This window comes from Coturnix japonica, chromosome 24 (assembly GCF_001577835.2).
Source record: "Coturnix japonica isolate 7356 chromosome 24, Coturnix japonica 2.1, whole genome shotgun sequence".
NCBI lineage: Eukaryota > Metazoa > Chordata > Aves > Galliformes > Phasianidae > Coturnix > Coturnix japonica.
Genome location: NC_029539.1, coordinates 1,469,040 through 1,487,309, shown reverse-complemented (window position 1 = coordinate 1,487,309; position 18,270 = coordinate 1,469,040). Strand labels below are relative to the sequence as shown.

The 18,270-nt window shown below is 49.9% G+C and overlaps 2 protein-coding genes across 5 annotated transcripts in view; one reads left to right on the top strand and one right to left on the bottom strand.

Moving 5' to 3' along the window:
- Nucleotides 1–8,222, bottom strand: part of LOC107324282 (protein CEPU-1) — a 267,820-nt gene extending 259,598 nt beyond the window's left edge. The window contains exon 1 of the mRNA XM_015884183.2: nt 8,162–8,222. Within this exon, the coding sequence (XP_015739669.1) occupies nt 8,162–8,207 (46 nt within the window). The 5' untranslated portion in view covers nt 8,208–8,222. The remainder of the gene's footprint in view (nt 1–8,161) is intronic.
- Nucleotides 8,223–8,670: 448 nt separating this feature from the next.
- Nucleotides 8,671–18,270, top strand: part of SNX19 (sorting nexin 19) — an 89,338-nt gene continuing 79,738 nt past the window's right edge. Inside the window, exons 1-9 of one of the 4 annotated variants that reach the window (XM_015883989.2) lie at nt 8,671–8,745; nt 9,137–10,608; nt 10,751–10,889; nt 11,704–11,804; nt 12,057–12,176; nt 12,442–12,572; nt 13,307–13,403; nt 13,630–13,810; nt 15,576–15,705. In XM_015883989.2, the coding sequence (XP_015739475.1) occupies nt 9,151–10,608; nt 10,751–10,889; nt 11,704–11,804; nt 12,057–12,176; nt 12,442–12,572; nt 13,307–13,403; nt 13,630–13,810; nt 15,576–15,705 (2,357 nt within the window). In that variant the 5' untranslated portion in view covers nt 8,671–8,745; nt 9,137–9,150. Of the gene's footprint in view, nt 8,746–8,779; nt 10,609–10,750; nt 10,890–11,200; nt 11,278–11,703; nt 11,805–12,056; nt 12,177–12,441; nt 12,573–13,306; nt 13,404–13,629; nt 13,811–15,575; nt 15,706–18,270 lie in introns of those variants that run through there. The other 3 variants (XR_004309620.1, XR_004309619.1, XM_032449141.1) reach the window with 3 other exon arrangements.

The window sequence follows — 18,270 nt, the reverse complement described above, 5'->3', positions numbered from 1 at the left end:
CAGCACTGATGGTGGGGATGCTGGCAGGTCTCAAGTTCAGGCTTTGGGTTTTTTGGGTGAATTTGGCTTTTTTTTTCTCCAGACTCCAATGCAAAACCTAAAGAAGTGCTTTTTCTGCACACACACGCATTTAATTACCTTGTCAAACTTGTTGCAGCAAGGTGTTGGGAAAGGGGAAAACATGGGCAAGGTCAAAAAAGAGATCAAAATGGTGGAGAGCAGGAGCTGAGCTCACGCCTGGCTCTGCAAGCCCCCAGGACATGGGCTGCAGAATGCAGGGGTTTAAGGACCCCAGCAGCCTGTGCTGTCTTTTTGTTGTTGATGGTTATTCTTGAAGACAGGACGGAGACAAAGCAGAACCTGGGAGAGATGTTTGCGTTGCAGCTAGCACTTCTTTGGAATAGATAAAGCACTCCCATCGAGAAAATAACACCCAATTATATCATTCAAAACAATCACAGTGAACAAATCCATGCAAATGGCCAAATTAAGGCTGAATGAGAAGCCTTCTGCTATTTCCTAAATTGCTATACCTTTAATCAAGCTCCTTTAACAACCTGTCGTGAGCGTTTTTGCTATCTAGCCAGGAGAGCCACATTAACCAAGCAGCCCATGTGGGGATGAACAAGGCAGCAGCTATTAGAGCCGCAGCAGAGCCTCCTGTTTATGAGTCGGTGGTAATGAAAATGGACAGATCTCTCTCACACACACACACATTTCCTCTCCCTTCCTGTGCCCACCGCTACATCTATACCCGCATCCCCCTGCCCAACTCCAAGCCTTTGCCTCCATCTCATGGAGATATAGGATCTCTTCAGTTCCGCTGCCACCTCACTTGGTTTCCTCTTTAAAAAATAGATTTTTATTTTAAAAGAAGACTCCCTTTCCGCAGTTTCCAACAGCCCAAGGCAGACTTACAGCACGGACATTTTTAGCCTGAACAATTATCGCCTGGCAGAGTTAACTCACTGGAAACAGGATCTTCTAATGGGCAGCCATAGCTACAAGCAACTTCACCGGCTCCGTTTAAAACAAGCTCCACACCTCGGGACAGAGAACTCCCCCGCAGCCCATTTCACAGCCATTTACATTTAATAAGAGGCAGCACCAGCAGCATGGGAAATCAGCAGCACAACCACCACGCAGGGCAAGTGCTGATGCTCACACCAAAACCATTCCTCTTGTTCTTCCACCACAGACAGGAGGCAAGGGCAAAACCCTCCCATCAAGGCCCAGCTCTGATGATGCCAGCATCTCCTCTATTTCCTAGGCTGAGTTCCACCACCAGTTTCACACAAGGGTTTGTCTGCCCACCCAGCCACACCACCATAACCACCTTCAACCTAAACCCACACCTTGCACTCAGCATCCATCACTTCCCAGCTGCCTGGGGACGATGCTGCTCCTGCAGCCCAGCTCACAGCAGCAACAGCTCCCACATTCAGTGATGCTTTAAGGCCAGCAGCCTACATCAAGACAGCTGCACAAACCTCAGCATGCAAGCAATGTGGCAGGATGGCTTTGGGAGATGCTGCAGAAACTGGGCAAAGCACATCGCATCCCTCTGCAGGATGGGGTTCGGTTGGAAAGGGAACAGGAAGATCCTCATCCCTCCACCTTCAGGGGATTTCGGTACAAACAGAACTCTTCTGAGCTTTAATCTAGCTCCAATTCCCTCCCCTGCATTGCAAGGAGAGGGGGGGGGGAAAGAAGGCAAGAAACAGAGCATCTCTCTCCCTTCTCAACCTCCCTCCCTTCTGCCTTCAAGTGCTCCTTGGAGTGTCTCTGCGGAATCATGTTTATATGCAGTGAGTGCTGTTGTTAGTTAATAACATCGCGATCGCTGAACCTCCCTAATGAAAGAGAGAGACAACATAAACTGTCATTTCAAACAAACACGCAATCAGGGTACCAGCAGCTCTGAAAATATTATCTTCCCAATTTCACGGGCTTCATGCAGGAAATAGGCTGCTTTCATGGAGATTGTGGAGCATCGCGCCCAGCACACGGGATGCAGGAACGGGCTGGCAGCAGCGGGGACGCATCAGAGCCATGAAATTGGCTGGGCTATGAAGGAGGAATTGTTTTAACAGCTGGAGCCGGGAAGGACAAATAACAGCAGTGATTATATCTTCATTGCTCATCGTAACCAATGCACCAGGCAAGTTGTAATTAGGCTGTGAAGAGCTGAAGGTTTGATAGTGAAGGCTTTGAGCTCACGATTAGACACGGCGCATTTGTGCCTGCCCCACGGCCACCCTGCCCCACTCCAAAGCAGGGAGCTCTGCTATGCAAACAACACTCGACCTGCAGAACAGCAGAGCCTGGATGTGGCATCCTCCTCTTTAGCATCCATAAAGCTTCTCCCAGCTTCACCTTCAAAGCAGGGGCTGAGCCAACAGCAGGGAATGGGAAGCATGGAGGTAAGAGCTGCACCTGACCCCTTCCACAGACCCCTGCTGTCTACGAGCAACCACTGAGGATCCAGCTCCAAGGAAAACAGCAGGAAAAACATTTCACTGTGCTGAGATCTGCCTCATTTTGGAGCCTCCCGGGGCCATAAGGGATGGGACCACTCCACCTTGTTAATAAAGGAGAGGGCTGATGCCCCCTGCACACATTGCCCAGGCAGCCCCAGAGCAGGACAGACAGACTGACCCCATGGGAGGGCTGTGCTGCTGCATTCAAATCAACTTTAAAAACTCTTCTGACATTTAAGAAAAATCAACAAGCATCTAAAGCGATGGGGGGACCGAGCACATCACCGCCTGAATGTCACATTTAAAGCTAGAGAGATAGCAGCTGCTTTATCTCCTGAAGCAGGTGGTTTGAGCAGTAAATAAGGCACCCAGGGCCAGATTCTGCTCATGCACCTGCACTCCTCCATAGACTGCAATGGGGCAGCTCTGGATTTGCACCAAGGTGACAGCCAGCCAGAACAGAGTATATTAAACTTTAATACTTCTGAGCATCAACAGGACGCGCTACCAGCCCCTGCCCTGACTCCCAGTATCCATACAGGCCACAGCCAAACCTGTAAAAGTTCATTGCTTCCAATTGGCAGAGCCCTTTTGGAATCAGCTGTAGTTCTGACTGATGTACAGATAGGAGCAAAGGACATTTGAAGCATTTTAATGCACTTTTTACTGCATTATCTCTCACCACCATCTTTGCTGCTTCATGGAGACGACTCGCACTGCGAGTAGAACCCAATGTAATTAACGACCTGGCAACTCTATAATGATCCTTCCTACATAAAAAGGTCTTCCTTATCCTATGAACAGGCTGGAAGTAATTTATTGCAATCCATATAAAGATGAGACTGCTTTGACCTTGGGGATTTTAAGGTTTTTTTTTGCCTTAAACAACTATAATTGCTAAGGAGATTTTTCTTAAGCGATAAGAGTTTAAAGAAGATTTTTAAATGTGATGTAAAAAGTGAAGAATCAGCCCAAGCAGCCTTCAGAAAGAACAAGCATCTTCTGCATCACTCAATAATGAGCTTTCAAGTCTAAACAATGGATTACCCCATTTCTTATGGGCACCTCCTTAACCCTCAATACACTGGAACACAGACAGTGCTTTATTCCCCCACACACAGTGAATATGCAGGGATGCTCACAGGGAAGCCAGGAACCTTTTCCTTGTGCTCCCTATGAAACACAGCTCTGCCTCCTGCAGAACCCACAGGGGTCTCAGCTTTGCTCACACTCACGCTGTGTACCCACAGACCCCAGTACAAGGAGGAGCAGCACTTTGGTTCCCCTTTGCTCTGGCAAACCCCTTCCTTCACACTCAGCAGGGATTTGCAGCAGTTAATGATTGGCAAATCATTAACTTTATGCTCAACGTGACAGCACCGTCTTGGCTTTTACAGCGTGCTTTGGGAAAGCCTTTCCTCTCTCCATCTCACTAACACCTTGCCTGCTCATCAGCTCCCCCCTCGTTTCTCATTTCATCTCACTCGTCCTCCTTTCACATTCCCCAAACCCCTGCATTTTCACAGGGAAAGTCTCGCAGGCGGGCGATTGCTGCAGAAGTGGAGTTCAGTCTATCAGGGCTCCTTTCAAGGTCTTTGGAAGAGGGGGACACCTGGAAGGGGTCACGTCCCACGCTGGATCAGCGGCTGCAGGACATCTAACATGACTGCCAAGCTTTGAAGTACCCGCAGATGTTTTGATGCCTTTCCCAGAGCTTTGGGGCGGGCTCCATGACAAGGAAACACACGGAGGGAAGGAATAAATCTGGCCAGAAAGAGCTGGGGTGGAATGGTTTTCCATCAGAGCAAAATGAGATTTGTTGGAAGCAAAGAGCTCTGCACAGTCAGATCTTTTACCTGCAGAAATTTCATGGAGGAGGGGAAAAAAATAACATCTAAGGACATGGAAACCTTCTGTTTTGATGCTTCTCCAACCCTCACATTTGCATTCCTTGTTGTGAAACAACTTGAACCTCAGACTTGCTTTCCCCAATTATTTCCTGTTGTGCTTTGTCAAGTACAACATAAAGGAGCTAATGCAAAAACAAGACATGTTCCTGCCTGTAACGTCTGATGGAGTCGCACAACAGTGCTTCAATCCCATCCAAAACAAAGCCACGCTCCCAAAACCTGCCTTGGAAGGACAAGGATCTGCCCAGAGCTTCAGAACCCACTGGGGCAATGGGTGAGGACAGCAGATCACCCTTCTCAAAGCCAAATCATCCAGGCTGTCCCAAATGTTACAGCAAAATGCCCTTTTTTCCCCCCATCCCTGCTAGGCTTAGATTTATCATCTTCAACACACTGGATTAAACTTTCATATGATTTAAGTTTTAATTAAATGTGAGAATTATATTCAATGGAAACAAAGAGCAGCAGCAAGTCAGCGCCTGCAACTTTGATTTCAAGACCCTAAAAGCACTGCAAGAAGCGAGCAGACACAGCAGGAGCTGAAAAGCATCTTCCAAAAGGAACCTATTCCTCCAAGCCAGACCCAGCCCTGCACCATCCTATTGACTATCAGCTCACATCACCCACAATCGCTGCCATATCTCACATGAAAAAATTAAGTCCATAACTGCAGAGAAACATCACCCCGTTTCTTTTATAGCTTCTTGCCACAGCCAGCCATATATCTCCATTACCACCAACGCACAATAGATCTGAGCTGGCACCGTAAATAATGCTGCCATATAACAAAGTTACGCTTAGGAGTATGGGCATAAATTAACACTCAGCCATGCGACTCTAAATAGTATTTTAGGCCTTGTCAGAAACCAATTATGCAAAATATTCTTCTTGCAAAGATCTGGTGATACTTCAAAGCGTTACCTCAGTTCAACAACCACAGACAGCATGCAAGGCTGCAAACTGGGGGTGAGGGCTTTGCTAAGGGATACTCAAACCATCGACTGAACCCCTCCAAAGCCATTTAATTGCTGACATCAGCACTTGAAAGCATGGGTATGGCTTCCAACAAAGGCATCCAGATGGGTAAATGGCACATTTTATCACCCAGCCCTTCAGGTCCAACCTTATAACACCCTACATTGGCCTCAATGCTCCCCAAAGCCATCCTGCTCCAGCAGCATTCCTTCCACCTGCAGGAACTTACTGCAAATCCAATAGCAGATGTGATTTCCAGCTGGGTCCATAGACTGACCACAGCAGGTTCATTAATAACAATTATTAAGTGCTTTATGTTACAAATTAGGCCTGTAGGAATACAAAAACATATCCAGCCGGTTGGTTTACAGCCTCTTGTCAGTGAGGACTGTAAATTCCCATTATCACAACACTATCATCACAGCAAAATGGGTATAGAACTCATTGTAAATAATGCTTTAAAACAGCTAAATCATCAATGGGTGCAGGAGCATAAATTAATACTCATACACAATGCAATGGAAGGCCCCATACAACAACTTCAATCCATCAGGTAGGGAAACGCGCTGATTTCTGTCATGGTTTCATTGCTTTGGCTCCCATTGGAAAGGGCAGCGCATCCCAAGAGGGGACCATGCAGGGAGGAGGGGTCTATAGATGAACACAGCAGCCCCCCACACTGCTCCATTGCCACCTGCTAACACCACACATACCACCAGGGACGGCTCAGCCCTTTGCTCCCAGCTGCTCCTGCCTGCGGCTGGATACGAGGCAGCTCATTCATCCCATTACCAAACCCCTGAGGCATCCAGTTCCCCCCACCATGAAAATTTTAATCCAACTGGTGCATCGACTTTCAATTAGGAGGCCGTAAAACGGTTCATTTTCATCTGTTTGTTGCACAGTAACACAGATCCTCAGGAGAAAACAGCGCCTTTTCCAGACTGTCTGCGACGCAGAGAGCATTAATTGAATATTCTGTTGAAACCACCTTCAATTAAGTGCCTTGGAGTTTTGCATGACATTCATCACCGCAACTCGCCCGATTCCGCAGGCAGCACGTTTGGGGTTTGGTGATGCACACGTCGCATTAACTCACTGCACTGTCCTGAAAATAACAAATTTATTTGCTAATGGGGTGCCAGGCGGCATAGGGTGAGCTGCAGCAGCAATGGCTTCCCAGCATTTGGGTTGGCATCCTGTATCCTGCCAACCCAAACCATACCCTTCCCTTGTATATGGGGAGCAAGAAGGGGAAACTGAGACACAGAGCAACACCAGATCCAACTACAAGACATCTGAAGCATCGTTAAGCAAGAGCAGAGTTTGTAGAGCTGACTGGAACCTCCTGCAGTGACAGCTGATATTAGCAAGGTGATGTTAATAAGCAGATCTAACATGCAAATTCCTACATGCAAAACTGTATGACTTTAAAGACTGTCAAGTGCACAGCAAGAAGGTTTTTTAATTACAGGGGGTCTATTCCACTGCAGCACCATTATTAGCTCCAATAGGCTGAGGAGGGGAGAAGGGAAGGTCCACAGCATGCAAACACCCAGGTGCAATGGGCTGCATCACCCTGATTGCACATTAACAAGCAAAGCACAAAGCAGGTGTTTGCAGCAGGGCTCAGATTTGGGTCCATTGGTTTTGAGCCAAGCCACAAGGAAAGAGAAAAAAAACCTCCAATAGAAACACAAACACAGCAGCACCAGGAGAGCTTTGGAGGAACACCAAACACCAACCAACATCTCTTTTAATTGTTTCTTAACTTTCTATCTGCAGATCCACAGAGCACTCTCCTATAATCAGGTCCTCCATGCAGGGGATTAGCAGGCTTACGTCCTGCAGATCCAATCAGGAAAGTCTATCAGCAAAACATACTTATGTTGATACAGCTATTATAATCTGCATAATTCTTCGGAGTTCACATACTTAACGGATAGCAAACAGAGTCTTACAGCTGCAACTTGCAGCCATAGGATCTCCACGAGCCATTCACTGCAGTGTTTTTTTATTATTCATAGCTTTAGTTATTGATTTTCGGGGGAAGATACATGCTTTTAAGCACCATAAAAGCAAAGGAGGAAAACAAATAGCGCTATTCCAAGATTAATACGCCGCTCGTAATACAAGTATGGCTGTCACATTGTGCTCTGTATGGCTGATGGAGCCTTAATGAATTCCATGCTAACAACCAAGACGCTTAAGGATCTCATTAAATAATATAAAGCAAAGCTTGGGGGGAGCAGGGAGTTCGGACTCAGCCACCAGGAGCCCACAGCTCTGAGACACTACGTCTACCCATTACAACCCCAGCAATAGTAAGTTCCATAGAGCACCTCACCATGCCCAGCATTACCTAATGAAAACAAGAGCTCTCTTTGCTTAAGGGTAGACAGAAACAGCAATACTAAGGCACAAAGGGCTCCTGTTCTCAGTATGGGAGCTACCACAGGACCCCACCACACGGCTCACAATGGGGATGGGGCTGCTCAGTGCTACTCCAACCTTACACCTATTGCAACAGCAGCTCTACAGAACCATGCACCAGGAACAGCACGAACACAGCAAAGCAGAACTCCAAGTAACCACCAAGTAAACCATACACACAGCCCCATTTTCATACCCCAACTTGAATTACTTCAACCCAACTCACCCCATTACATCTCAGAAACTTCATGAGTACACAAAGGAACCAAGAACAACCAAAGCACAATACAGGGCACACATAGAGCCCAACAAACATCCAGACCCCCACCCCAACCCCAAAAACACATCAGAAATCAGCCTTACCTTCCACCAGGCAGGATCCAAACGCGGGTCCTTCACGGAACGCCATAGAATAAGGCCCAACCACACAGAGCAACAAGCAGAGGTGGCGGCTCGCAGCCCTTATAGCCGCTTCTGGGGCACAACGGCCGAGCCACGTGCTAATTAACGCTAATTAGCGCCCACCTGTGCCGCTAACGGCCCGCCCTTCGGCCGCCCCCTCTAATTAGGCAGCGCTTAATGAGCGCCAGGTGACGGCGATCACGAGCCAGCAGCGGGCCGCTCTGCAGGTAAAGCCGATTTGCGAGGCCTTTAGGAAGCACATCGTTTTGTTTTTGCTATAAAATAGCAAAAAAACGGTGCAATGAGCACTTCGCAAAGTAACTCAACTCACGTGCACGAGGCGCGCCAACGCAACGGCTGCATTTCGCGCGCGCGCCACTACAGGGCGCTGCATTTCGCGCGCGCGCGCCACTAGAGGGCGCTGCGTTTTCGCGCGGAGCCGGAAAAGGCGGGAAAAGAGGCGGGTCCCGCGCCGGGCGCCGCTCAGTGCGGACGGGCCGTTGCGGGAGCAGCCGGTTGTGCGGGGCGTGAGGGGCTGGTGGAGGGTGAGGAGTCGGTGTGTCGGTGCTTTGTGAGGGGCTGAGGTGGGGGGTTGGATGGGGGAGGTGTAGAACATGCAGGGGGTGGTTGGTAGAGCTGTGCTGTGTGTGTTCTCTGTGCTTGGAGCTTTGTGGGGTCGTTGAGTAATGCTGTGTGTGGGGCAGCATATAGGGATGCTGTTAATTGATCTTAGAATCAATTAATTCATTTTAGGATGAATTAGGATCTTAGGCAGCCCTAATGCATGGCTGGCTGTGGGCTCCTTGTTGTTTGAGCCCCTGCTTAGGAGCCTGGAGCAGTGCAAGTTGGGCCAGCTGAGCGCTGTGTGTGTGTGTGCATCCTGCTGGGTGTATTCCTGCTGCTCAGTCCCAGCACTAAGTGTATATCCTATTGCAGAGCTTAATAGCACCATGCCGTGCCGCAGGGAGCTGCTGGTGCTGGGTGTTGTGCTGTGCTGGCTGCTGGTGCTGCTGTTGGATCTGCGTGTGTTGGTGCTGCTGTGTGGGACCACAGCGATGCTGGGCGGCTGGTTGGGCCCACGAGCCCTGAGCAGGCCGGGATGGCAGCTGCGCTTGGAGCGCTTTGCTGGATCCCTGCGGCCTGCAGCACCCAGACCTGAAGCAGAAAAGCAGCTGGAGCAGGAGATCAGCAGCACCATCAGGAAGGTGGTGAGGGACTTTGTCTCCTCCTGGTATCACACTGTCAGCAGTGAGTGTGTGTTTGAGGCTGAGGTGGAGAAGGCCATGGAGGGGCTGGCGGCTGAGCTGAGGCGGCGGATGGTGCAGGTGGATCGGCAGGCTCTGGCCCGTCGGCTGCTCCTGCTGTGTGGGCATCACCTGCAGAGCTACCTGCAGGCTCTACAGGGCCATGGGCCGCTGTGGCAGGAGTACCATCAGATTACAGGCCTGCACCCAGCCCTTAGCAGCCCTACAGCTGAGGTGAGCTATGCCCGTGCTTCGGTGGAGCTGCTGCTTCGGGTGTTGGTGCCTCGACCCCACCTGGAGACAAGGACGGGTCACTTTGTGGTGGTGGAGCTGGTGGCCTGCAATGTGCTGCTGCCGGCCATCAGGAAGATGGCTGACCCCGACTGGATCAACCTGCTGCTGGTTGGGGCCTTCCCCAGGAAGGTGCAGGGTGAGAAGCCCAGCCCTGCAGCTCCAATGCCGGATGCTCTGCCCCTCACTGTACAACCAGCTGCTGCCCCAGCAGTTCCACTCCCGTCCACATCACCTGGGCAAGAAGCAGGAGCTGGTGGTGAGGATGGTGTAGATGTACCAAGTGAGCCACCCTGCAGTGAGGGGGTTGTCCTGCGGCCACGAGGCCTGGGTTCACTGTTCCCCTATGAGGGTTTGGAGATGGACTCTCCAGGCCGGGACGTGGAGCTGCTGGCACCATCATCTGCTGGGGATTTTCTTAATGAGCCTCTCATTGATGTTCCTGTTCCACTGGAGGGAACAGATGCTTCGGAGGATGGGATGGGTGACTTGGAGGATGGCTGTACCACCAGCAGTGATGCTGGTCTGCTTCTCCCCTCTGCTTATGCTCTGGGCTCCTGCCCTGACATCGAGATTGATCCATTGATGGAGACAGAGGAGGACAGTCCCAAGAAGTCCTCTGTGCAGCGGCCCTGTAGCTTGGGGAAAGAACTGGGGACACCAGAGGCCCTGCCACAAAGCCCATCAGACCCTGGGCAGCCCCTTCCCCTGCTCTCATCCTCCCCGACTGCTCCTATCAGCACCTTCAGCTTTGAGCCCCTCAGCAGCCCTGATGGACCAGTGGTCATCCAGAACCTGCGCATAACCGGCACCATCACTGCTCGCGAGCACAGCGGGACCGGCTTCCACCCCTACACCTTGTACACCATCAAGGTGAGTTGTAGCCATCCCTTCATTGTGAGAGATGTGCGTGCTGTGTGGGGAGAGACCTGGGGAGTTGCTAGGTGGGATGTGTGGGTAACATGGTATTGTTTGGAGGTCTGTAAGGATTAACGAGCATTGCTTTCCTCCTCAGTATGAGACAGCCCTGGAGGGTGAGGTTGCAGGCAGCCTTCAGCAGATGGCCTATCACACTGTGAACCGCCGCTACCGGGAGTTCCTCAACCTGCAGACCAGGCTGGAGGAGAAACCAGAGCTCCGCAAGTTCCTGAAAAGTCAGTACTGCATCAGCTGCTGTGATCACAGTGTGCCCTTCCCTGCTCTGAGCATGTGCAGCCCTCTCTGAGCCAGGCTGTTTGAGGTGCCTGCGCTCCTCTATGCAGAGCTGCTGGGAAGCAGAATTTCTTTAGCTGGCAAATACCAGTGTTGCAGAAAGCATCCTTGTTCCCTGTAGTAGAAATGCTAAGTCATGGCCTGAAGCAGTGATGGAGCACCTGGTGGGAGGGCAGGGCCAGCCCAGGGGATCTCAGGTGCATGCAATGTACTGAGTGATGGGAGGGCTGGAGTCAGGATCCACCCCTTCCTAGACCTCATTTAAGGGTTGGCAGTGGAGGTGAGAGCATCTCCTGTTGGAGGTTCCTGCCTATCTGATGCCTTCTAAAGGTAAGCAGCTCTTTTCCTTTATTTCTGTATCCACAGCTGCTGCACTTGGGCTCATTCCTATTTGCTACGGCCAAAGACTTTGCCCTATTATTAGCATGGCGCTTTCCATCCCATTATAACATTATGTTCCCAAACAGCCTTTTGCAGTTTTGCACTTTGGCAATGAACAGCAATATTGAATGTTAATGATCTGCAGGCATCTTGCTTGTGTGCAAGGGACTGTTGTATATAAGCTGCATTATAAATAAAATATTGGATTTACATTATTTCCACACAGGTGGCTTTAAGGTCTGACTCAGCCTGATCTGGGGGGTGTTTTGTATTGGGTTGAGGCACAGTTGTGGTAGTTTTAAGTGAAAGAACATTAAGATTTTAATACAGCTCTTACAGTTCTCTGGAGCTCACAAATGTGCGTTTTATTTCCAGATATCAAAGGACCAAAGAAACTGTTCCCTGATCTCCCATTTGGAAATATGGACAGCGATAAAGTGGAAGCCAGAAAAAGTCTGCTGGAATCTTTCTTGAAGGTGAGGTACTTGGTGCCTGTATCCCCTGCTTCCATTCCCTTTCCTCTGGTGCAGTGACCAGATCATTGCTGATGTGATACCTGAGGGCTGGGCTCTTGTGCTGGCTCTTAAGTATTTAATTGGCATAGATCAGTGGCTCAGGATGGTTGTGTATTGATGCAGTGCAGCACCTCAGGTGTTTCCTGCTTGCATTTCACATGATAAATCTGTGACGCTTGCTCTGCGAAAACCTAAAGCCCTCTCCCCTTACAGCAATTGTGTGCAGTCCCTGAGATTGCAAACAGTGAGGAGGTGCAGGAGTTCCTTGCTCTGAACACCGACGCCAGGATTGCATTTGTCAAGAAGCCATTTGTTGTCTCCAGGATAGACAAGGTAGGTGGGTGCACCAGCTTCCCTTTGCATGTGCCTGCATTGCTGCAGCAGCAGCTAAAAAACTCAAACTCTGTATAGGTGCATTGAGTTTGCCCAGGAAGCCACAAAGGGTCCAAAGGAAAGGTCAGAGCCCCTCTCAGAGGGTCTGCTTTGTGGGTTCTTTATTTCCCATGGAAAACAGGGACACTGCAAGTCTTAAAACTGTTTGGTTCCTATTCAAGCGAACTTTGATAGTGGTTGATGGCATTCCTGGCTCTCGCTGCAGATTGTTGTCAATGCCATCGTGGACACCCTGAAGACAGCATTCCCCAGGTCAGAGCCCCAGAGCCCCACAGAGGATCTGAGTGAGTCTGAAGTGGATGGGAAATGTCAGCAGGATGGGAAGAAGGCAAACAAGTAAGGGCTCCTTCAGTCCAATTGCAGTTGAGTTTCTTTCCCTTTTGCATGCTGAGAAGGGCATTTGAGCCCTTGTTTGGATTAAAGGCTGTTCCAGGAATGGTCAGACTTCCACGGCGTGAATGTGGCTCTGTTGTTGTTGTTGTTGTTCCAGGAAAATAAAGATGTTTTGCTAGGAAAAACATTGGATAATTATTTTTTTTAACAAAAAGGAAAGAAGTTCAATTTGTGAAGCATCTTGGCTGGACAGAGCATTCCTTCATGATAAACAGACTATTTTACAATGTGTCCCAAGTCTGAAATGCCCTTTTCATATCGTCCTTTCTGTGTATGTGTTTGTAATTTCACAATCCTGCTGGGTATGTCTCAACTCTGATTTTGTCTGAACGCTTTCCTGGGTGCGCTGATGTTGCTCACACCTTGCTGAGCAGGAATGTGCACATCTGCATGCGGACTCGTATCTAAAACATCTGTTAAAGAGGGTGTTGTGGTGGATGTTGGAAAGCCGATATTTCAGGATGATGTTGTTGAAGACCAGTAATCTAAAGCTTTCATTGCATGGTTCTGCAGCTAGCTTTTGTTATCCTTGGTGTGGCAGGTGCTGTTTGGAACTGCTTTAGCTCTAATCAGACTTAGCTTGCACAAACAGCTGCTACAGGTTCTTAGCTGAAACTAGGAAACATTGCTTACAGCTTGTGGGGGAAATCCTGACTGTGCCCTTCGTTCTTTCCCAGGTCCAGGCTGAGGTTCCCATCCAGCAAAATCACCCCAGTGCTGAGTGTGAGTGAAGCACACGACAGGATTGTGTACTCTGTGAGGGAAGGCAGCACTGTAAGTTCAGATCCCTCTAATGATGCTTTCGTGATCCTGATCATTGCCCTCTTGGGGTGCTGGCTTGGAATTATCCACGTGCACAAAGGTTGTGGCTGCTGCAGCCTTATACCTGTATGCCAGGCCTTTGCAGAAAGGCAGTGAGCACCCCTAGGTGCTCTATTGGGTGGTGGTGGGTGCTGTCTGGGCAGTATAGATTGGTATTAACACACTGGTGCTTTTGTAGGTCTCTGGCACCCTGTCACTGGCTGCTATGGAATCCTTCATCCAGAAGCAGGAAAAGCTGCTGGAGGCAGCCCCCAGCAAAGCTCCTGAGGGCGAGGGGAGTGAAGAAGCCAAAGAAAAATCTCTGCAGGAGGATACAGATGGGCTGAGCACATCAGAGCAGGGAGCACATCTGGACACGGGTGAGCCCAGCCCCATTGTTCCAGCCTTTTTCCTCAGGTCCTGCTGAGCATCTGGTCCCCTACCTGTTGCTCCTTGATTGATGAGACAGCAAGCTGCGTCCTTTGTGGTGCTGTTGGGAGGTTTAAGTTTATGGTTTCTTGATAGTTTCAAGTTAGCCTTGATTTGTCCATGCACTGTAAAAGGATATTTGAGATTCTGTTAAGTTGGGATGAATTTATTGCAAATACAAGTACATAACCTCAGTTCAAGGAACAATGTTCCATTTCTGGTTATAGATCCCTCCTCTGAAGGATGGAGGTCTTTGTCCTCTCAGAGCAACTACAAGATTACCCTGAGTGTGAGCAGAAATGTTCTCTAATCTTGTTCTTGGAATAGCTAATGTGTATCAGCTGGAACTGTGCAGAAATTTCATTCCAGTGGTTTGAAAGTTTGGCAAGCTGTGACTGAAAGCACATGTTGGTGACAGGATGGGTCTGGGGTTCTGAAACAGCCTGTGCTACCAGCTCTGCCTGCAGTTGTTTTGGAGCTGCCGTGGAGCAGGACTGGAATGGGAAGTCAGCACTGCACGGAGAACAGGAGATAGAGACAGGCCAAGTTAGTTGTACCCTTGAGGAAGCCTGTACATAAATGATGTCAAATGCCTGAAGGCTGAGACAGGGCAGACTGGTCTGGCTGGACAAAAGGAATGTATGTCTGGGGCTGAAGGCAAGCAGCATCCCTGTCTACTCGCTGGGTGGAGGAGAATGGCCAGCAGCTCTGCAAGGAAGGAGGCTTGGATGCAAGTGGGAACAGACAGAGCTCGCTGACAGCCCTTATTTTTTGATCTATGGAGTTACAGTGAAGCAAGCAGCCTGCTCCAGTTCTTGCACAGGGAAGTCAACTCTCAGAGGGCACAGCTAGGGGACTGAGTTGTGTGTGGGCCTGAGCATGAAGCTGAGTGCACTCAAATGCCTGGATTCCTCCAGATGAATGGCCTCAAGTTATTAGTTCATGAGTAGATAAGAGGGAAGGAGGCATGATGGGGTTTAGAAGCTCTCCCCTTTATTTCCATCAGCTCTCTACAGAGAGAGAGGTTGAAAGATGAGTCATTGGGGAATGGCTTAGTAGTTCTGCAGGTGCAGCAGCCTCGTTGGGGTGCTGGCCTAGGGGTGGTTATCTGGGGTAGTTTTGTTGTGCACTAACAGCTTTGTTCTGCATCTCTATGATGCTTTGCATCCAAGCTGCATAGAGTTGTTTTGCTAGCAAGTTGAATGTGTTTATACTGTAGGCTTTCTCATCCACCTGAGGATGAGAGGAGTTTTGCTGTGCCTGATCCGTGCCACCAGGTGTGGATGTAGGAGTGTCATTAGCAGAACTGATGCATCTGGATAAAACAGATGCACCATCGTCCTGCTGAGACTCAGGCCTGCCACACGATGGCAGCCCACAGACACCAAGCAGAGCTCTGTGCCTTGAGAATTGTGTGTGGTAGGAAGGGGAAGTGTTCAGGAACACTGGGGAGGATGGTCTTCAGCAATGTTCCTTGCTCTGGTTACACTCACAGTCTTCCTTCTCACCTGTTTTGGTCACACTGTCATTTGGAAGTGGAAATGAGGGTGATGAGGACAGGAGCCACAGGCTGACTACCTGCATATGGCATGAGGTGTTAAGCTGGGGGCAAAGCATTGTTCAGACTCTTGGGGGAAATAGTGGAATTTGTGCTTTTCACTGTTGTTTGCTTAGGCTCCAAGCTGGCTTGTCTGATCCTCCTCTTCCTCCTGGCAGATTCTGAGACTGCTTTGGCTGACCTGGCCCTGGACTTGTTGCGTTTGCTGCTGATGGATCACTGGAGCTGGCTGGGCATGGAGAATATCCAGAAGGTTTTCCACCTGCTCTTTGGGACCCTCATTCAAAGGTAAGGCCTCTGTGACCAACCTCCTAACTGCATGGTGGCACTGCCTTTGGTGTTGCCCTATAATGGAGTTCTGTAAAGTAAATATCTTGGAGTTTGCTTTCCCTATGAGCAGCAGTGTAATGCCAGGAGACAACCTTCTGGCTTTTGATACAGTAGAAAGCCATGTGAATTTGTTCCTTAGAGAAGGAGTGAGTATGCCCAGCTCCACCGCTCTCCAGGGAGAGTCTGGCTTCTGCTGCATTCCTGCTGCCCAAGGTTTCAGCTCGTGCTCTCAGCAAAAAGAGAAGAAACAGGCATGGGGAACAGGGACTAGGCAAATAACAGCTCCCAGGGCCTTCGCTCTCACTGATACATCCCTTTCCGATCTGTGGTGGGCCAGTAGTGCCTGTGCCTTGGGCACTGACCCACAGATGTACTAAGGAAAGACTTCCTTTCCAGCTGGTATGTGCTTGCCAAGCCTTTCGGAGGCCAGTGCCTCTGTGTGGTAAGGCACCAGGCCAAGACACACAAACAGAGCATTTCTGTTTTTCTTGTGTAGGTCAGAGACTATCACTAGCTGAGGACGTGGTCTGTAGTGTAAAAGATAAGCCTTCCCAGAAGTACTTGGGCTAGGGGGAGCTTCAGAGCAGTGCTTTTCCCACTCCTGCACCCTCTCTCCTGTAACAGACCTTCAAAGCCAATGCCAGAATGTGCAGCACAGCACATTGTAACCTGGGTAGTAACTTAAGCTGCCCTCAGCAGCTGAAGTGCTTTGAGGTCAGAGGTTGCTGGCTGTCACGCTTGAGTCTGTTTCCTCGAGTGGGAGGAGGTGGGTGTTACTCCCATTTCTCAAAAATGGGTTCTGGTGTCTTGGGGAATGAGCTGGAACCCAATCCTTGCATGTAAGCACGGAGTTATGAGAGCTTGAGCATGCACGTCATAGCCTCCTAATAAGCTGTGTCCCGGTCACCCAAGGAGCCTGCAGCACTGACACGTGGCATTGGTATTTTCCACTAGAGAAGCTGTCATACACAAAGCACACGCCTGGCTCTGGGAGTTGGAAGAGCTCTGTCTGTTGTGCTGGCAGAGCAGCGTGAGGATGGATGTGGTTGTTAGAAGCTCAGCTTCAATGGGTCTGGGTGAACTTGAATGTGCTGCATGCAAACCTTGGGCTGGAAGTGATGGTGCGAGGCCCTGTGACTTCTTAGTGCTATGGTCAGCATGTCCTACAGAGTGCAAATACTGTGTGTCCCTGGGATTACCTTCATGTTGCTGATGACGGAGCCCTGCCTATCCCTCTCTGCTCCTCTTTCCTCCTCCTCTGTAGCTGCAGTCTCTGGAGCCAGGCACCATCTGTCTCTGCTAACTGTCAGCTCGATGGTAGTACAGGGTATGCCCGAAAAAGGTATTGTTAAGTAAAAGGGAGCTGTGTGTGCAAGCCTGCATCTGAGCAGTGCTCATCCCATTATGTAACAGGGAGTGATCCTTTTTTGGAGCTGAAAGGAGAGGCGGGTGAGAGGGAGCTTCCAGCAGCCCTTGCATGCTCCAGGTCCCTGTAACCAAGCCCTGCTCCCTGCCCATCTGTCTGGCCTTCCTCCCATGGGTTGGGAATGATGAACTCTCACCAGGAACCTGTTTGCTGAGAGCAGTGGATGGGGCTATTCTGGGCTTTTCTGGGAAAGAGATAAAAAGGCATTTGGAGAATCTATGTCCTTTTTGGAGCCTGTGAGTCAAAGCAGCATTAAAAATAAACGGTGAGCATGCAAAGCATGCTGTGCTGTGACCCGGCACCCTGCCCTCGGTCTGTCCTCAGTGCCATGCTGGTCACTGGGTTGGGGTCTGCCAGTTCAGGGCTCTGTGTTGGAGCCTGTCGGTGTCAGGCCAGGTGTTGGGGCTCTTGTGCTGTAAGTCTAAGAGATCATAGCTCCACTGTTTCTTGCTGTTTTTTCTGCTCTCTTCCTTGATCTCTGTGCCAACAGAACTGGCAAAAACAAAGCCCCAATGGCAGCCCCTTTGATCCTCTCAACCTCAAGTGCCACCGCCATGTAGTGTCGCCTGATCCTCTTCAATGCTCATGAGTCAGCCTGTCTGCACCTGCAGCGTGGGTGTGCTGGGGACGTGCTACCCATGGCCAGCACCTTGTCCTGGCTGCGTGGAGCTGTACTGGTTTGCAAGAGCCATGTCTGCATCCAAAGCAGCAGTAAGACCTGGCACTAAGCATGGTGCAAAGCCACTCTGCACCCAGAGCAGGATGCGGTTGTGTTTGGGCAGATGTTCACTGCAGAGATCTGTTCTCTCCCTGCATTATCTCTGAAAAAGCCATTACAGAGTAGAGCCAGCCTGTGCCAGGAGAAGCCAGGAAAGCTGGTTCTAAAGCTGTTCCCAGTGCTCTATTACTTGCAGCTAGCTTGCCACTGCAGACCTAGGCAGCACCTCCCATGTTTTACTGCAGGTGGAGTACCTCAGTTTGTTCCTTTGCTTTATTCCCTGCTGTGGACACGGTTAGCCAGCATCCCTTTGGCTCTGCAGTGAGGGCGGCAGCAGTCTCATTGCTCTTTTAACTGCAAGCCCATACCCCTGCCTGCA